The sequence below is a fragment of the Lipotes vexillifer genome, unplaced genomic scaffold (genome assembly GCF_000442215.2).
Source record: "Lipotes vexillifer unplaced genomic scaffold, Lipotes_vexillifer_v1.1 scaffold613, whole genome shotgun sequence".
NCBI lineage: Eukaryota > Metazoa > Chordata > Mammalia > Artiodactyla > Lipotidae > Lipotes > Lipotes vexillifer.
This window is the reverse complement of record NW_006792345.1, coordinates 380,438-395,724: the sequence shown is the minus strand read 5'-3', so window position 1 is coordinate 395,724 and position 15,287 is coordinate 380,438. Positions and strand designations below refer to the sequence as shown.

Here is a 15,287-nt window from a genome sequence, read left to right as displayed (position 1 = left end):
CCCTCTTCCGTTGCAGCTTAGGGGAAACCTGTAGGCCAGCCAGGAGCTCAGAGATTCCCTGAGCCCCTGGGTCCCACAGCCAGATTCACACCTGTGTGTGCAGAGACTGTGGCCTAGGCCCAGACTCTTGGGTGCACCTTCAGGACCAGAACGCTGTCCAAGGATATTACTTTCCTGATGCGAGTGACACGGTGGCTTTCAGAACCTTCCAGAAAGAAAATGAGTAGGGCCGGACTTGATAGTCTCTGGCATTGTCCATCGAGGTGTGCCTGCCAGGCCGAGCTAAGGCTGCTAGCGGCCCCCATGGGGCTGGGAAGAGAGAGATGTTTACGAGGACAGGGCCCCCGCGGGGGCGAGGAACAGGCTACCGGGCCCCTGCCTCGCACAGCCATCGGACTGGCGAGTGTACATTTCCGTAAAGCAACAGCGCCCTGTGTTTTTTTTCTTTTGGCTGCACCACGCGACATGTGGAATCTTAGTTCCCCTACCAGGGATCGAACCCACGCCCCCTGCAGTGGAAGCATGGAGTCTTAACAACTGGACCGCTGGGGAAATCCCAGCACCCTGTGTTTTAGTCTTGACTCCACACCTGCCTGTCGGGAGGCCTTGTCTGAGTTTCTAGGTGGGGCTGGTCTTCCCAGTGAGAAGCGGCGGGGCGGGTGCAGGCACCCTCTGGGCACCACCCACCCTCAGTACCGAGCATGCTGTTTGTTGACCACTCCTCTGCTGGTCATACGGATGTCCACGTTTTACTACTTGACCATTCAGTGTGCATGTGTTATTGAACTCTGAGATCCCTGGGCACAACTTGCTCACAGGAGGACCCCCACGAGCCTGAGTCCAATGTGGAAACCGAGGGCATGAGGCTGCCTTGTGAGTGTGCTAGCCCCAGTTCTTGTCTGCTTTTCTATCTCCCCCACCTTGGTTTCACCAGAGACCTGGACGCTCGAGCCAAGAACGAGTGCTACTGTGCCACGTTCCGGCTGCCTGGGGACGAGCGCCTGGACGGCCACACAGGCTGCACCCTGTGGACCCCATTCAACAAGCTGCACATCCCTGGCCAGATGTTTATCTCCAGCAACTACATCTGCTTTGCCAGCAAGGAAGAGGATGCTTGCCACCTCATCATACCCCTGCGGGAGGTGAGCCCTAGGTCCTTGCCAGCTCTGCCCTCTCTTACCAGGGCAAGTGGCCAGGTCCCCAGCCCAGGAAGCCCCTCAGGATTTAGTGATGTGAGTACAGAGGGCACATGGTGGTTCATGTGCTCCCCGAGCACCTGTCCTGAACCAGGCCCTGGCAGGAGTGGGTGCACTGGATGCCCCCTCAGGGATCAACCTCACCTGGTGGGGAGATAACGGTGGGCTTTGGCCTGCCAGCAGAGCTCACAGTGGGACATATGAAAACCTCAACAAGGACCCACACCTCCCTGGTCAGAGCCCAGTGGCCTCCTGCAGGTGAGTGTCCCCTAGTCCTGCCTCCTTGGGCCTTGCAGTTAGACTTTGGCAAAGCCCTGCTTTGGCTGGGCTTGGAGGACTCTGATCCCACCCCAGCCCCATGTTACTCTCAGGGGCCACCTCACTGTTCCTCTCCTGACACCTGCCTTGGCTGTGGCTCAGGCTCTAGCAGAGTCATCGGAAGTCAGCTCTTACTTTTCAGGAGTGGGGTCAACTATCACCTGTCAAGGGTGGGGTTAGCTCTCACCTGTCAGAGTTATTTTTTCTCCAGTTTCTTGGGCTTCCACAGTGACTCTGGTAGAAACAAGGCCGTTTGCCCTGTGCTGCTGTGAAGGTGTAGACAGTGAGGGAGAGCCGCCCACCCCTCCAAGGCCTCCTTTTCCTCATGGCCCAACAGGGCATACTGGCTGTTTAATTGAGGTTTAAGTGAGGTTCTTAAGCTATAAGCTAAAACACAGTATTTTGATTCTATTTAAAATGTACAGCAGTGGGACCTCCCTGGCCTTTGTACAAAACCCTGAAGTTGCAGGTATTGTTGCGAACAGGTGTGAGCTAGTGTGCTGCCTCAGTTTCCCCAAGGGAAGTCAGAGGCAAAGGACTTAAAGGAGCCACAGCTCCAGGCTCAGGCTCTCAGAGGTGGCCCCTGACCCCATGCTCTCCTTTGGCACTAGGTCTGTGGATTTGTCCTGGGTGCTGTACTGATCTGACCCTGAGCCCTGGGGGCTGGCTACAGGGTCATCTTAGGCCCAGCTCCATTTCTCCTGATGGGTCCTGACATTCCTGATGGCAGAGAGCTCTGACTGAGCCAGGAAGCTCTTGGGATGGGGCTCTGCAGCTGGTCCTGATGGGGGCCCCTGCCCAGCACTGACCTCAGTGTCCTAGCCAGGGGGCTTCACAGGGGCTCCTCACTCATGCCAGCCACACTCATGTGTCCACTGGGCTCTTGAATTTGCACTCCCAAATCTCATCCTCGCCTCTGGAAGTGACACCCCTTCCATCCATTTGCTGAGGTGGAAAGCGGGAGCCATCCTTGATTCTGACCTGGCCTCATTCCCACGTCCTGATCATGACATGTCCTGTCAGCTTGCTCTCCAGAGCATGTCCCTTCCTCTCTACAGCCACCATCTAAGACAGGCTGTCTGCTTGTCTCACCTCAGCAGTACCTTGTCTGCACCTAAGGCTTGAGGACCTATCCTTTAGATCCCATCCTTCCACAGCAGCCAACATAATTTAAAAATCTGCTCACCCTGGGTAGAATTCTCCGGTATCTTCTGTGATTAGAAGAATCTCCAGTTGCCACACACAGACATGCAGGCGCGCACACACACACACACACACACACACACACACACACACACACACACAGAGACACACAGCCCACCCCTTCTCACTCTGCCCCAGCTTCTCCGATCTTTCTTTGTCCATCACTCCAGTCCAACCCCCTCCTCGGGGTGGTTGCTGACCTCTCTCCCCTAGCTCTTCGTCTGGCTGCACTGGTTCTCAGCTCAGTTACTACCTCCCCAGAGGTGCCTTCAACAGGAAGCAGCCCAGCGGCCTCCCAGCTTGCCCTGTGGCCCCCACCAGCCCTGGTGACCGTGTTCATTAGCCTGCATGTCCATTGTTTGTACCCACCCCAGGCTGCAGGCCCCGCCCCCTAAAAGCCCATCCTGTGCCCTGCACACTTGTACTGCTCTGTTCACACACACCACAGTCAGAACTGGGCCCAGGACGCACATCAGGAAGTGCTGAGGGAATGAGTGCTCAGGAGGGCTTGCAGGCAGGGCTGCTCACTGTGCTTTAGGGCAGGGACATGACTGTCCATCTTGGGGAAGCTGATCAGGGCCAGCAGCTGGGCTCAGGCTTTACTTTCTGTGTCACCATCCTGATGATGGTCCTGCAAGGCTTATATGTTCACACCCATCAACAGCTGTAAAAATGAGGCTCAGACATGCATGTAACTCACACAGCAGCAAGCGGCAGAGGCAGAATATGAATCAGCCAGGCCTGGAGAGCCCCTCGTCCACCTCCTGCCCCATGCCTGAGAGAAGACGACCTAAGCCCACCATGCTCTCAGCTTCACAAAACCATCTGGTTTTACATCCCAAGATACAGACCCCCAAATGGTGTTTTTGTCTTCTCAGGTGACCATTGTCGAAAAAGCTGATAGCTCCAGTGTCCTGCCCAGCCCTCTGTCCATTAGCACTAAGAGCAAAATGACCTTCCTGTTTGCCAACCTGAAAGACCGCAATTTCTTGGTTCAGAGGATCTCTGACTTCCTCCAGAAAATGCCATCCAAGCCGCCAGGCAACAGCAGAGCGGGGAGGAAAGCCAGCATTGTGGACTCAGCCCCAGAGGTGAGAGGGCCCTTCAGAGCAGTGGGGTGGGGGTCAGGGCCAGGAGAAGAGCCCAGGCAGCCCTGTGGTACCTGCCTTGGGCCTTGGTGGGGAGGGTCCCCGCTTGGTGCAGGGTGGAAAACCTAACCCAGCCCCAGTCTCAGGTGTCCTGGCCACACACGCGGTGCCTAGGGTCACAGCCCTCTCTGTACCCCGAGACGTGCCCCAGTCCTTCTGAGCGTTACCCCTGCCTGCCTCAAGTCCTATTCCACATAAGAAGCCTTCTCTGCCTGGCTCAGCCACCCTCATCTCTGTCCCTTATGAACTTCTGCTGCACTGAAAGCCACTCTGTTTAGGCCTGTCCAGCTTGTGTTTATTTACCTGTTGGGAGATTGATTTCTCCCATCAATCTTTCTTACAGGGTTACCTTTTATTGCAATCTTTTTACTATACCAACAATATGAACAATAATTCTTTAACATCAAAAACTTGTATTTACATTTCCCCAGACGCACATGTTCTTTTTACAGTTTAGTCATTTGGATTGAGGTACACATAGGTCATATACATGTTAACAGTGGCTTGGTATAATCCCTTTTTATCTATAGGTTTCTATTCCTCTCTCTCTCTCTCTCTCTCTCTCTCTCTCTCTCTCTCTCTCTTTCTGTCTCTCGCTCTTTCTTTTCTTTTCTTGCAGTATTTTGTTGAAGGAATTGAGTCATTTGTGCTATAGAGTTTCTCACAGTCTGGTGTTTGCTGATTGCATCTCATGGAAACACTTAACGGATTCTTTTGTGCCCTGTTTCTTGTAAGTTGGTGGTTTAGTAATGAGATCCAGCTCAGATTTGGATTCAGTTGTTTGTTTTGGGGAGTGGGGGGCAGGTCCACTTGTAGGCAGGATTGAGGTGCTGTGTACTTCCACCAACAGGTATGCAGTACCTGGTTATGTGCTGTTACCAGTCATTGACAAGCATTGCCTAGATAATTCGTTAGGTAACTCATTAGGATTGCAAATGGGGGCACTCTAATTCTATCATTCCTTCTTTTCATTAGCTGGAATATTTCCATATAGAGAAATTTACCCTCAACAACTATTTGGTTACCGTGAGGCACAGTTCATATAGAAAAGGCAGAATAAATCTTTTTTTTATTCACCAGCTGTTAAAATGATGAATTGGTTTTCAAATATCCTCAAAATATGACCAATTCAGTTCTTTATGTTTACTTTTTAGTATAATTATGAACTTACAGATTTAAGCAACTTGATGTGTTTCAGTCCATGACAGTTATTATCTTCATTCCATCTGTGACCAGAGGAAGCTGATTCAGGTGACATCTGAGTCCTTTTGACATTACCCTGGCCATGTTTGATCACTTCCTTGCTTCTTGGTATCTTGGACAAGATGTGTGTGCTATTAACAATCTGGATTTGTGAAAACACTTCATGATTAGAAGAGTCCATATAAAAATCCACATATCTGGCTGCTCTGGAAAAATCAGGGGCCCTGACATTACAGGGCCCACATTCCCACTGAGTGGCATTGGAGCTGAGTGGTGGCACGTACACTTCAGCTCCCCAGAACCCCACCTGGTCTGGCCCATGAAAGCCTTTAAATTTTTCACCCCTGTAATCAATGCTCAGTCAACTATTAAATAGATAAGGAATGGAAGGGAAAGGAGTGGGCAGAATCAGTGTGCAGTGGAGACATTAAGAAAGGTTTATTAGAGGAGGTTGGGCTTGATCTGGGATTTCAAGAAACAGTGAGGTTGGATTGGATGAAAAGAGATGTGAGCAGGAATGTTGAGCTGCCTTCTCAAGGCACAGTGCAACAAATGACAGGGCCTGACCAGCCAGTGTAAGCTTGGCCCAGTGGCCCCTTCCAAGCACCTGCCCTTCGTTCACCCAACACATTTTGTTGCATTCCCAGTAGGTGCCAGGTACTCTTCTAGGCACTAGGAATAGAGCAGATTAGACAAAATTCATGCCCTCTTAGAGCTTATATTCTAGTGAGAGAGACCGTCCGTAAGCAAATAAACATACAATATGTCAGGTGGCAATAAGGGCCAAGGATAAAAATAAAGCAGGGTGAAAGGATCAGGATTGCTAGGGGAAGCGGGGGGCTCTGATCAAGTGGTACTTGAAGGAAGTAAGGGAACAGCCCTAAGGTATCTGGGGAAAGGGTATTCGAGGCAGAGGGAATGGCAGGTGCTAAGGCCTGGAGGCAGGATTGAGCTTGGCACAGGCTGCTGAGATGAGTGGAGACAGGGCGCAGGTAGTGAAATTAGAGAGGGAGTGAGAAGCCAGGTCATGTAGTGCCCGTAGGCCCTTGGGAGTACTTAGCTTTGACTCTGAGTGAGATGGGAGCCAGTTGGAGAGTTTGACCAGAGTAGGGAGGCAATCTGTTTATGTTTTAGTAGAATTGCTATGGCTGTCATATTGAGAATGGAATAGAGGTGTAGCTGCCCAGTACGGTAGCCACACATGACTATTGAGCACTTGAAAGGCAACTACACTGAAATGTATTGTAAGCATAAACTACACACCAGAGGTGGAAGATTCAGTGTGAAAAAGAGAATGTAAAATATCTTGATTTTGACTACTATGAATATCTATGAATTTGACTACTATGAATATCTATGAATTTGACTACTCCAGGTACCTCATATAGGGGGAGTCATACAGTAATGTGATCGGCGTTTGTGATCGGCTTATTTCACTTAGCATAATGTCCTCAAGGTTCATCTTCATTATAGAATCTGTCAGAATTTCCTTCCTTTTTAAGGCTGAATACATACGTGTGTGTGTGTGTGTGTGTGTGTGTGTGTGTGTGTGTGTGTATACATATGCCACATTTTGTGTCCATGGATTGAAAAACTTCATATTGTTAAGATGTTAATATTACCCAAAGTGATCTATAGATTCAGGGCAATCCATTCATCTTTTAATGGACGTTTCAGTTACTGTCACCTTTTGGCTGTTGTGAATAATGCTGCTATGAACATGGGTGTTCAAATATCTCTTCAGACCCTATTTTCAGTTATTTGGGGTATGTACCCAAAAGTGGAATTGCCATAACATCTTCCACGGTGGCTAGACCATTGTACACTCCTACCAGCAATGCATAAGGGTTCCAGTTTTTCCCCATCCATTCCAACACTGTTCTTTTCTGTTATTTTTTACAATAACCATTCTAATGGATATGAAGTGGTATCTCATTGTGATTTTGATTTGCATTTCCCCAATGATTAGTGACGTTGGGCATCTTTTCACGTCTTATTGGCCATTTGTATATCTTCTTTGGAGAAATGTCTATTCAAGTCCTTTGCCTATTTCTTTTAATCGGGTTATTTGTTTTTGTTGTCACGTTGTAGAACTTCTGGATATTACCCTCTTAACAGATACATGATTTGTAAATATTTTCCCCCATTCCATGGATTGCCTTCTCATTCTGATAGAGGATGATTGTGTCCTTTGATGCACATAAGTTTTAAATTTTTATGTAGTCCAATTTATTTTTCTTTTATTGTGCTTTTGATGTCATATCAAAGAAATAGTTGCCATACGCTTTTCTTCTATGTTTCGTTCTAAGAATTTTGTAGTTTTAGCTCTTACATTTAGGTCTTTGATCCATTTTGAGTTAATTTTGTAAATGGTATGAGATAGGTGTCCAAATTTATCATTTTTCATGTGGATATCCAGTTTTCCAATGCCATTTCTTGTAAAAAAAAAAAAAAAAAAAAACTAACTGCTCCCCGTTGAATGGTCTTGGCACCCTTGTCAAAAATCAGTTGAACATATGTATTGCAAGATTCATTTCTGGGCTCTCAATTCTATTCCATTGGTCTGTATCCTTACGCCAGTACTATACTGTTTTAACTACTCTAGCTTTATAGTAAATTTTTAAATCAGGAAATTTGAGACCTCCAACTTTGTTCTTTTTCCAAGCTTGTTTTGGCTATTTGGGATCCCTTGAAATTCCATATGAATTTTAGGATAGATTTTTTTATTTCTGCAAAAATGTCATTGGGATTTTAATAGCAATTGCCCTGAATCTATAGATCACTTTGGGTAATATTAACATCTTAACAATATGAAGTTTTCCAATCCATGAACACAAAATGTCTTTCCATTTGTTTGCATCTTTAATTTCTTTCATCAGCGTTTTCTAGTTTCCAGCATACAGCATCTGGTCTTTCACCTACTTGGCTAAGTTTATCCCTAAGTATTTTATTCTTTTCGATGCTATTGTAAATAAAATCATTTTCATAATTTCCTTTTTGGATTGTTCAGTGTTAGTGTACAGGATATAATTCGAAGGTAGATCTGAGAGAACTGACGAATTAGATGGAGGGTATGGGAGAAAGAAGGGTTTACAAAAAGATGACCCTATAGTTTTTGGCCTGAGCAGCTTAGAGAATAGAATCACCATTTAATGACATGAGGAAGAGCAGTTTTGGAAGGAGCAGTCAAGAGTTCAGTTTGGATTTGAGGTCAAGTATCATAAGAACTCAGAATTGACTACTGGAGATGGCAAGTAGAAGTCACAGTGGCCTTTTCAAGAGTTCAGTGGAAGAACAGGAAGAAAAGCCTGGTGGAGTGGCCTTCAACTGGGATAAGCTGTTAGTTATTGGGGTAGCTTTTTTAAACCTTATCAAATTTTCCATTAAAATGCACAAAGCAACTTTAAGAGTAAAAATAAAAGCCCACAGACAACAGCTTTAACAAAGCCAGGTGAAAGGGTATCTTACAAACCCCAGACTACAAGTAGGTGAGGCCAGACCACCAACTGCAGCATTATTCTACAGATACAGAATCAGCAGCTGTGCTGTGGTAGTGGAGGGAAGAGAAGAAGGGTTCTGACAGTCCCAAGAGCCAAGGAATCCAGAAATCACCAAAAATACTTCCCCCCACACACCCTCCTCAAAAGAGACTACCCACTGAACAGAAACCTCACTCACCGGTGAAACTGCGGGCATATTTCTCAGGCTCCAGCTCACAGATGAGTTAACCAACAACACAAAACATGGGAATCCACTAACGAGCTGAGGGAAGATCAGAGAATGCTAGGACAAATCTGAAACACCCAACAAAAACTCCCTTCCAAAAGGAAAGAGCCCTCCCTGAGGAAGGAAGAGCTGGAACTGAGCAGTGCAGGAATACTGAGGAGTAAAGAGAGAGAAGCTTCTGACACTAGAGGAGACAGATCAGGAAGTCCTGGAGGGGGGCTCCATAGAGAGACTGCATCAGAAGACAGACCCCCAACTGTGCAGTGCAAACAGCTACCCCATACATACAACATCCTCCTGTAAGTACAGAAAAAAAAAAAAAAAAATTGTTTTTGGGCAACCAGTCAAGAAGGACCAAGTCATTTATGAAGGAATGAAAATCAGAGAGCGGTACGTGGGCCTCTCACTGTTGTGGCCTCTCCCATCGCGGAGCACAGGCTCCGGACGCGCACGCTCAGCAGCCATGGCTCACGGGCCCAGCCGCTCCGCGGAATGTGGGATCTTCCCAGACCAGGGCACGAACCCGTGTCCCCTGCATCGACAGGCAGACTCTCAACCACTGCGCCACCAGGGAAGCCCAGGCATCAGACATTTTGATAGCAAAATTTTAAACAAATAGAGTAACATTTTGTAAGATATACAGTAAAAAAGCTGTGACCCCAGGATTTTCTGTCTGGCAAACTGATGTTCAGGTATCAAGACCACAGACCGTCAGGAACATGCAGGAATTCACAGAAGCTATCAGCTTTTGAGGCATCTAATAGTGAACAACCTCAGGCAACCGAGAAATGATGGAAGAGGCTTTGGCAGAAGGTGTGGTGGGAGCATTACATGTATCTAGCCGTAGAAATAGGACTAGATAACAAGGATAAAGGTGACAAGTCATGTGTAATTTTATATATGCTTTGAATACATAGAGTACAATGAAAACATGAGACAAGAAGGTATGGAAAGTAGAATAAGCTCACTGACTGCCTTATTAAGTAAGAGCAAAGGTATATCACTTTCAATTATAGGTCGGCAGGGAAAGGAGTGGAGGGGGAAGATCAGGGCTACTCGCTAATTTTAGTATTGCCCCTAGGAGGGAGTCCAGTGTATAAAAAGAGGGGACCCAGAGTACTATATAAAGACATTAGTATAAAGGTAACTGTTAGAACATAAACATACATATTCTGACACTTTCTCAAGAAAAAACTGGAAAGAGAGGGAAAGGATACAGTGAGTTTAGGCAACTCTTTCCAGAAACTTTGTAGAAAGGCCAGCTGAGAATCACAGGGGTCACTTCAGGGTGTGACTTTGTAATCGGAGTGTGACGTATATACTCTAAAGTGCACGGATCCTAAGTGCACAACTTGATGCACTTTCACAAAAGTGGACATAACTTGTGAGCACCACCCAGTTGAAGAACGGGGGAGGGCTTGTAGGGACAACAGCATGATTCTATGCCGATGGTAATTAATCCAGTGGAGAGGGGGCAGTTGCCAGAGAAGGTCCTAGAGGCGAGAGCGGTAGGATCTTGGGCTCGAGTCAGAGGAGAGTTGGGCCTGGCGTGCGTGGCCACAGTTGTGGGAAAGGTGGGCCATGGGGGTGACCGTGGATGGCTGTCAGATTGCTCCTGCTTCTGCTTGCGCAGTTCAATAGTGGGCAGTAGGAAGTGAGGAAGATGGATGGTTTGGGAGGTTTGCACTGGAAAAATGTGTGAGACAGTTACCAAGAGGAAGGAGAGAGACTGGATTCCCAGGCAGTATGGGTCTGTGAGCTCACCATCACCCCAGGAACCTGTCTGTCACCAAGGATGGTTATTGCTGGGGTCACATCCTCGAGTCAGTCTCCTTTCCGGCACTGAGATTTTTGATTCTCCGCAGTGCTCTGTGGCCTGCAAGTCCATCTGTGTCCTTGTTCCTGCAGGGAACCTCGAGCCAGAAGCAGACTCTCTGCATCAGGATGCTTGGGGTCTGGACTGGGGTCATGTCCCTGGATTCGGGCAGTTTGTCATGAAAATGTATTTTAGTTGATCTAAAATCCATTTTGAAAACGCCAGCCGGGGCAGAGGAGCAGGCTGTGGATATGAACCTAGCAGAGTTCTCTTTTTTTTTTTTTTCCTTTTTATTAAAAACAGTTCTGCTGAGGTAAATTTGATATACAGTATGCTGTACATATTGAAATAGCACAGTTTGATGAGTTTAGCATGTGTTCCCTGTGAAGCCATCACAGCTGTGTGGCGGGTTCTCATTGTGGAACACAGAGAGGGTGAAAGTCTCGGGGGAGGCGTCCAGCACCCCTGCTTGACCACAGCCAGTGGGATCAGAGCTGACAGGCACAAGGGCAGAAACTCAGCTCAGACTGGAGCATGCAGAAGGGGAGCTCACTGGCCCACGAAGCCAAGAAGTCCACACAGTTGGCCGCCTGTCATCAGAGCTGGACTCTCTCCACTGGTTGAGTGTCATCCCCGGGGCGTGTGTGGCACCAGCATGGTGGTGCAGCCCCTGCATCCTCCTTGGCTCATCCTGACATTCCCTGCAGAGTGGCCGACACAGTACCCGAAGTCCCCACAGGCATGGGAAATGCTAATAAGCTTGTGGCCACCACCGCAGACCTCAGTGGATTCCACAAAGTGTGGGTCCAAGAGTAGAGAGAGATGTGTTGCACCCCCAAAAAATTGGAAGCCACTGCTGGCAGAAGGAGAAGTGGGTTCAAGGGAGCCAGTGACCAGTGTCCACCCAAGAGCGGTGTTGTTCCTGCTGGTGGGCACTTGGGAAGGGAGCTGAGAGGAGGACAGACAGAGTGGGCACTGACTCTGTTCCACCTGACCCCCGGGCTAGGGAACAAGCTCCCTGCCCAGGCCATTGCCCACGGCAGTGAACTCACCTTGAAGTCAGGTGCCTGCAGGTAGAACACAGTCCACAAGCAGGGGCAGTTGCCTGGTGTCACCCACACTATACCTGAAGGGTACTAAGAACTTCCTCGCTAGCCCTGCTGGGTGAGGGCCAGGGGTGGGGGTTCCAGAAAGCCAGGGGAAGAACGCTGAATGTTAGGGCTTCCTTTTAGACCTTTGTCCTTGATGCCCCCCTTTTCTTCTCCCAGCCCCATATTGCCCCCCAGTATGTTCCCAGAACCACCCAGGATCCATTTCTCTTGCTGTTTGGCCGTCCGTGCAACGGGAAAGCAGATTCCCAGGTTCCTACACTGGGGAAGGGCCTACAGCCCTACCAGCACCCTGTTTATGGTTAGAGATGGCCCACAGGTGGGGACCCCCTCCCCACACACCTAGTTCTAGGCCTGTGTCTTTATTTTCACCTCCCAAAGCCCCACAGCCTTGTTGCAAGTGTGGCGGACTGCTAAGGAGAACCTGGTTTTGAGCTGCACAAGTGTCCGGACAGAGGTGGTGTGGCCCAAGAGATGTGTGTCCACTGTAGACCACACCACACACCAGGCAAGTGGCCCAGAGAGAGGGAGCCTTGCGGACAGCCACCAGCCCTCGGAGGGCCTGGGAGCCCCTTCTTCTTTGAGGGGCCCTTGAGGGTGCAGTGGACAGGTAGCCTGAGGGAGGAAGGAGAGGAAAAGGGCCTCCTTCCCTCGCTCAGCCGTCACTGAGGGCACCGCAGGAGGCATGCCCTCAGTTAGGACTCTGTCAGTCTGAAAAGGGTGAGGCAGGCTGTCAGCCTCGGGACGAACTGGGTGAGCAGGCCTGATGTCACCCTGCCTCTGCTCTGCTTTCCCCTCCATGCTTGGGCTCCAGTGGGGGCCCCAGTGCTCTTTCCCAGCACTCCCCACTTGAGCCAATCACTGTGTCCAGGGGCCCCACGGGGCAGCGCTACAATGGTGGGACCCAAGAACAGTCCGAGCAGATGCCACCAGCAGCTGTCCCTACAGGGCTCGGCAGGGTCTGCACCCCAGAGGCTGGAGCAAGAAAGGCATCCCAGGGAGCACCCACGAGTGCTGCCAGTCAAGCCCTTGTAGCGGACACAGAGTTCAGGAAGGGGCACGTGGAGCTGTCTCCTTGCGGTTTCTTCTCTCCTGGCCCTGACCTCACAGAGAGAGGGCCTGACAGGATGAGCACCAGAACCTGTCCCTGGTGAAGGAGGACAATACAGGTGTGTGTCTGGCCAGAGAGGGTGTAGGGCTGAGCCACAGCATGGCCTCCTGCTCTTTCCCGCACGGCCACCCGGCAGGCAGTGGGGCAGCTCACTCGCTCAGTGATTTCCTTCCCATGTTGTATTTCCCAGTCTTCCCCAGCTCCTCAGGAGGTGTCAGAACAGCCTGCCAGCCCGACCTCACCCCTCGGTGGCCTCCAGGGGTCCCATGCACAGGAGGCTCCAACCGCATCCCAGGCCCTGCTCAAACTCTTCCAGAGAAACACGCCCATGGAGGACCTGGGAGCCAAGGGGGTAAGCCCAGACTCGGGGCTCCACCACCATGCAGGCCAGATAGGGGGAAGGGCAGGGCCAGTCTGCGGCCCTTGGGTGACGATGTGCAGTGCCCAGGGACACCCTGAGTGACCTGTTCAGCAGTGCTGGTCATGGGTTTCAGGCCCCTGCAGGGGGTCCTGTGCCCCTGACGCCCGAGGGTGATGCCGTGCACAGCCCAGCCTGGGCTCATGGCATTTTCTCCACAAGCCCTTGGAGGAGAGGTGGAGGGCCTGACACCTGCCTCAGCACTCGGGTTGCATCCACGACCCCCTGTCTGCTGTTCCCCCAGGCCAAGGAGAAGATGAAAGAGGAGTCGTGGCACATCCACTTTTTTGAGTATGGGCGCGGCATGTGCATGTACCGCACCGCCAGGACGCGGGAGCTGGTGCTGAAGGGCATCCCCGAGAGCCTCCGGGGGGAGCTGTGGCTCCTCTTCTCTGGTAAGCTGCCCTGGCCCCACGGCCCCACAGCCTCAGCCTCCATGACCCCCAGTTGGCCTCCTGAGTCGGCCAGGCAGGAACCACCAGCCTTTAGAGGGCGGGAACAGGTCTCTCGGCCGTAAGGAAGCTCATGTGTGCCAGGAGGGGCGTTCTGGGGAGCAGACACCAGTGAGGCGGTGCCTTCCCACAGGCAGTGGAAGGCAGACAGGCCTCCTGAGGCCTCCTTTCCTTGGGTCAGGCTCTGACAACGTTCACACCCTTGGCCACTTGGATGGTTTCAGGAGGGCAAGTCAGCCATTTGAACTTGGGTGAGGTGACTCCTCTCAGAAGCAATCATGAGGGAAACTCTGCCTGGCACCTCTTAGTTGGCCCCAAAGTGCCACTGCTCTTCTGCAGTGCATTGACGTCTCCACCCTGCCCTGTTGCCCTCCAAGTCCCGGGAGGGGAGGAGGAGGGAGACAGCTACCAGCTGTGTCTCCACAGGGGCCTGGAATGAGATGGTGGCTCACCCTGGCTACTATGCTGAGCTGGTGGAGAAGTCCACAGGGAAGTACAGCCTGGCCACAGAGGAGATCGAGCGAGACCTGCACCGCTCCATGCCCGAGCACCCTGCCTTCCAGAATGAGCTCGGGATCGCTGCACTCCGCCGGGTGCTGACTGCCTACGCTTTCCGAAACCCCAGCATTGGCTACTGCCAGGTACAGGGGCTTAGCGGGGCCCAGAGACAGCATCTCCCACCAGAAGCTCACAGGAGCGGCTCCGCATGGCCCTGGGCCTAAGTGATGGCCCCACACACCTGTGACTGTGCCCTGTCCCCCCCAAGAAGATCCTAATCACAGAAAAAGATGAAATTAGAAGCAGTGTTCATCACTCACCTTATCCCCATGCCATGTATGTGCTTCTGGTCTGGGTCCTGAGGCATTTGATTCTTTTGTGTGTGTGGTAAAATACACATAGCATAAAACTTACCATCTTAATCATTTTAAGTGTACAGTTCAGTGGCATTAGGTATATCATTGTACAACCATCACCACTATCCATCTCCAGAACTCTTTTTCATCTTGCAAAATGGAAACTGTACCCATTAAACAACTCCCCTGCTTACCCCTGGCAACCACCATTATCATTTCTGTCTCTATGATTTTGACTAAGTACCTTATATAAGCATCACACAGTATTGTCTTTTTGTGACTAGCTTATTTCATTTGCATAATGTTCTCAAGTTTCATCTATGTTGTAGCATGTGTCAAAATTTCCTTCCTTTTTAAGGCTGAAGAATATTCCGTTGTATGTATACACCGTGTTTTGTTTATCCATTCATCATCCATGGCCACTTGGGTTGCTTCCACATTTTGGCTGTTGTGAATAGTGCTGCTATGAGCATAGGTGTACAATATCCAAACCCAGTTCTTTTGGGCATTATACCCAGAAGTGGAATTGCTGGATCATGTATTTAATTTTTTGAGGAGTTGTCATAGCATTTTCCACACGAGCTGCACCATTCTTCACTCCTACCCACAATACACAAGGGCTATAGTTTCTCGCCACCCTCACCAACACTGGTTATTTTCTGTTTTCTTGATAGTAGCCATCCTAATGGTATGAGGTGGCATCTCACTGCAGTTTTTTTTTTTTTTTTTTTTG

At 49.9% G+C, this 15,287-nt stretch overlaps 1 protein-coding gene across 1 annotated transcript in view; it reads left to right on the top strand.

Annotated features, from left to right (window-relative positions):
* TBC1D9B (TBC1 domain family member 9B) overlaps positions 1 to 15,287 on the top strand; it is a 44,551-nt gene that overhangs the window by 14,573 nt on the left and 14,691 nt on the right. The window contains exons 6-10 of the mRNA XM_007465506.1: positions 935 to 1,142; positions 3,596 to 3,808; positions 13,021 to 13,182; positions 13,493 to 13,643; positions 14,127 to 14,341. Coding sequence (XP_007465568.1) covers positions 935 to 1,142; positions 3,596 to 3,808; positions 13,021 to 13,182; positions 13,493 to 13,643; positions 14,127 to 14,341 — 949 coding nt within the window. The remainder of the gene's footprint in view (positions 1 to 934; positions 1,143 to 3,595; positions 3,809 to 13,020; positions 13,183 to 13,492; positions 13,644 to 14,126; positions 14,342 to 15,287) is intronic.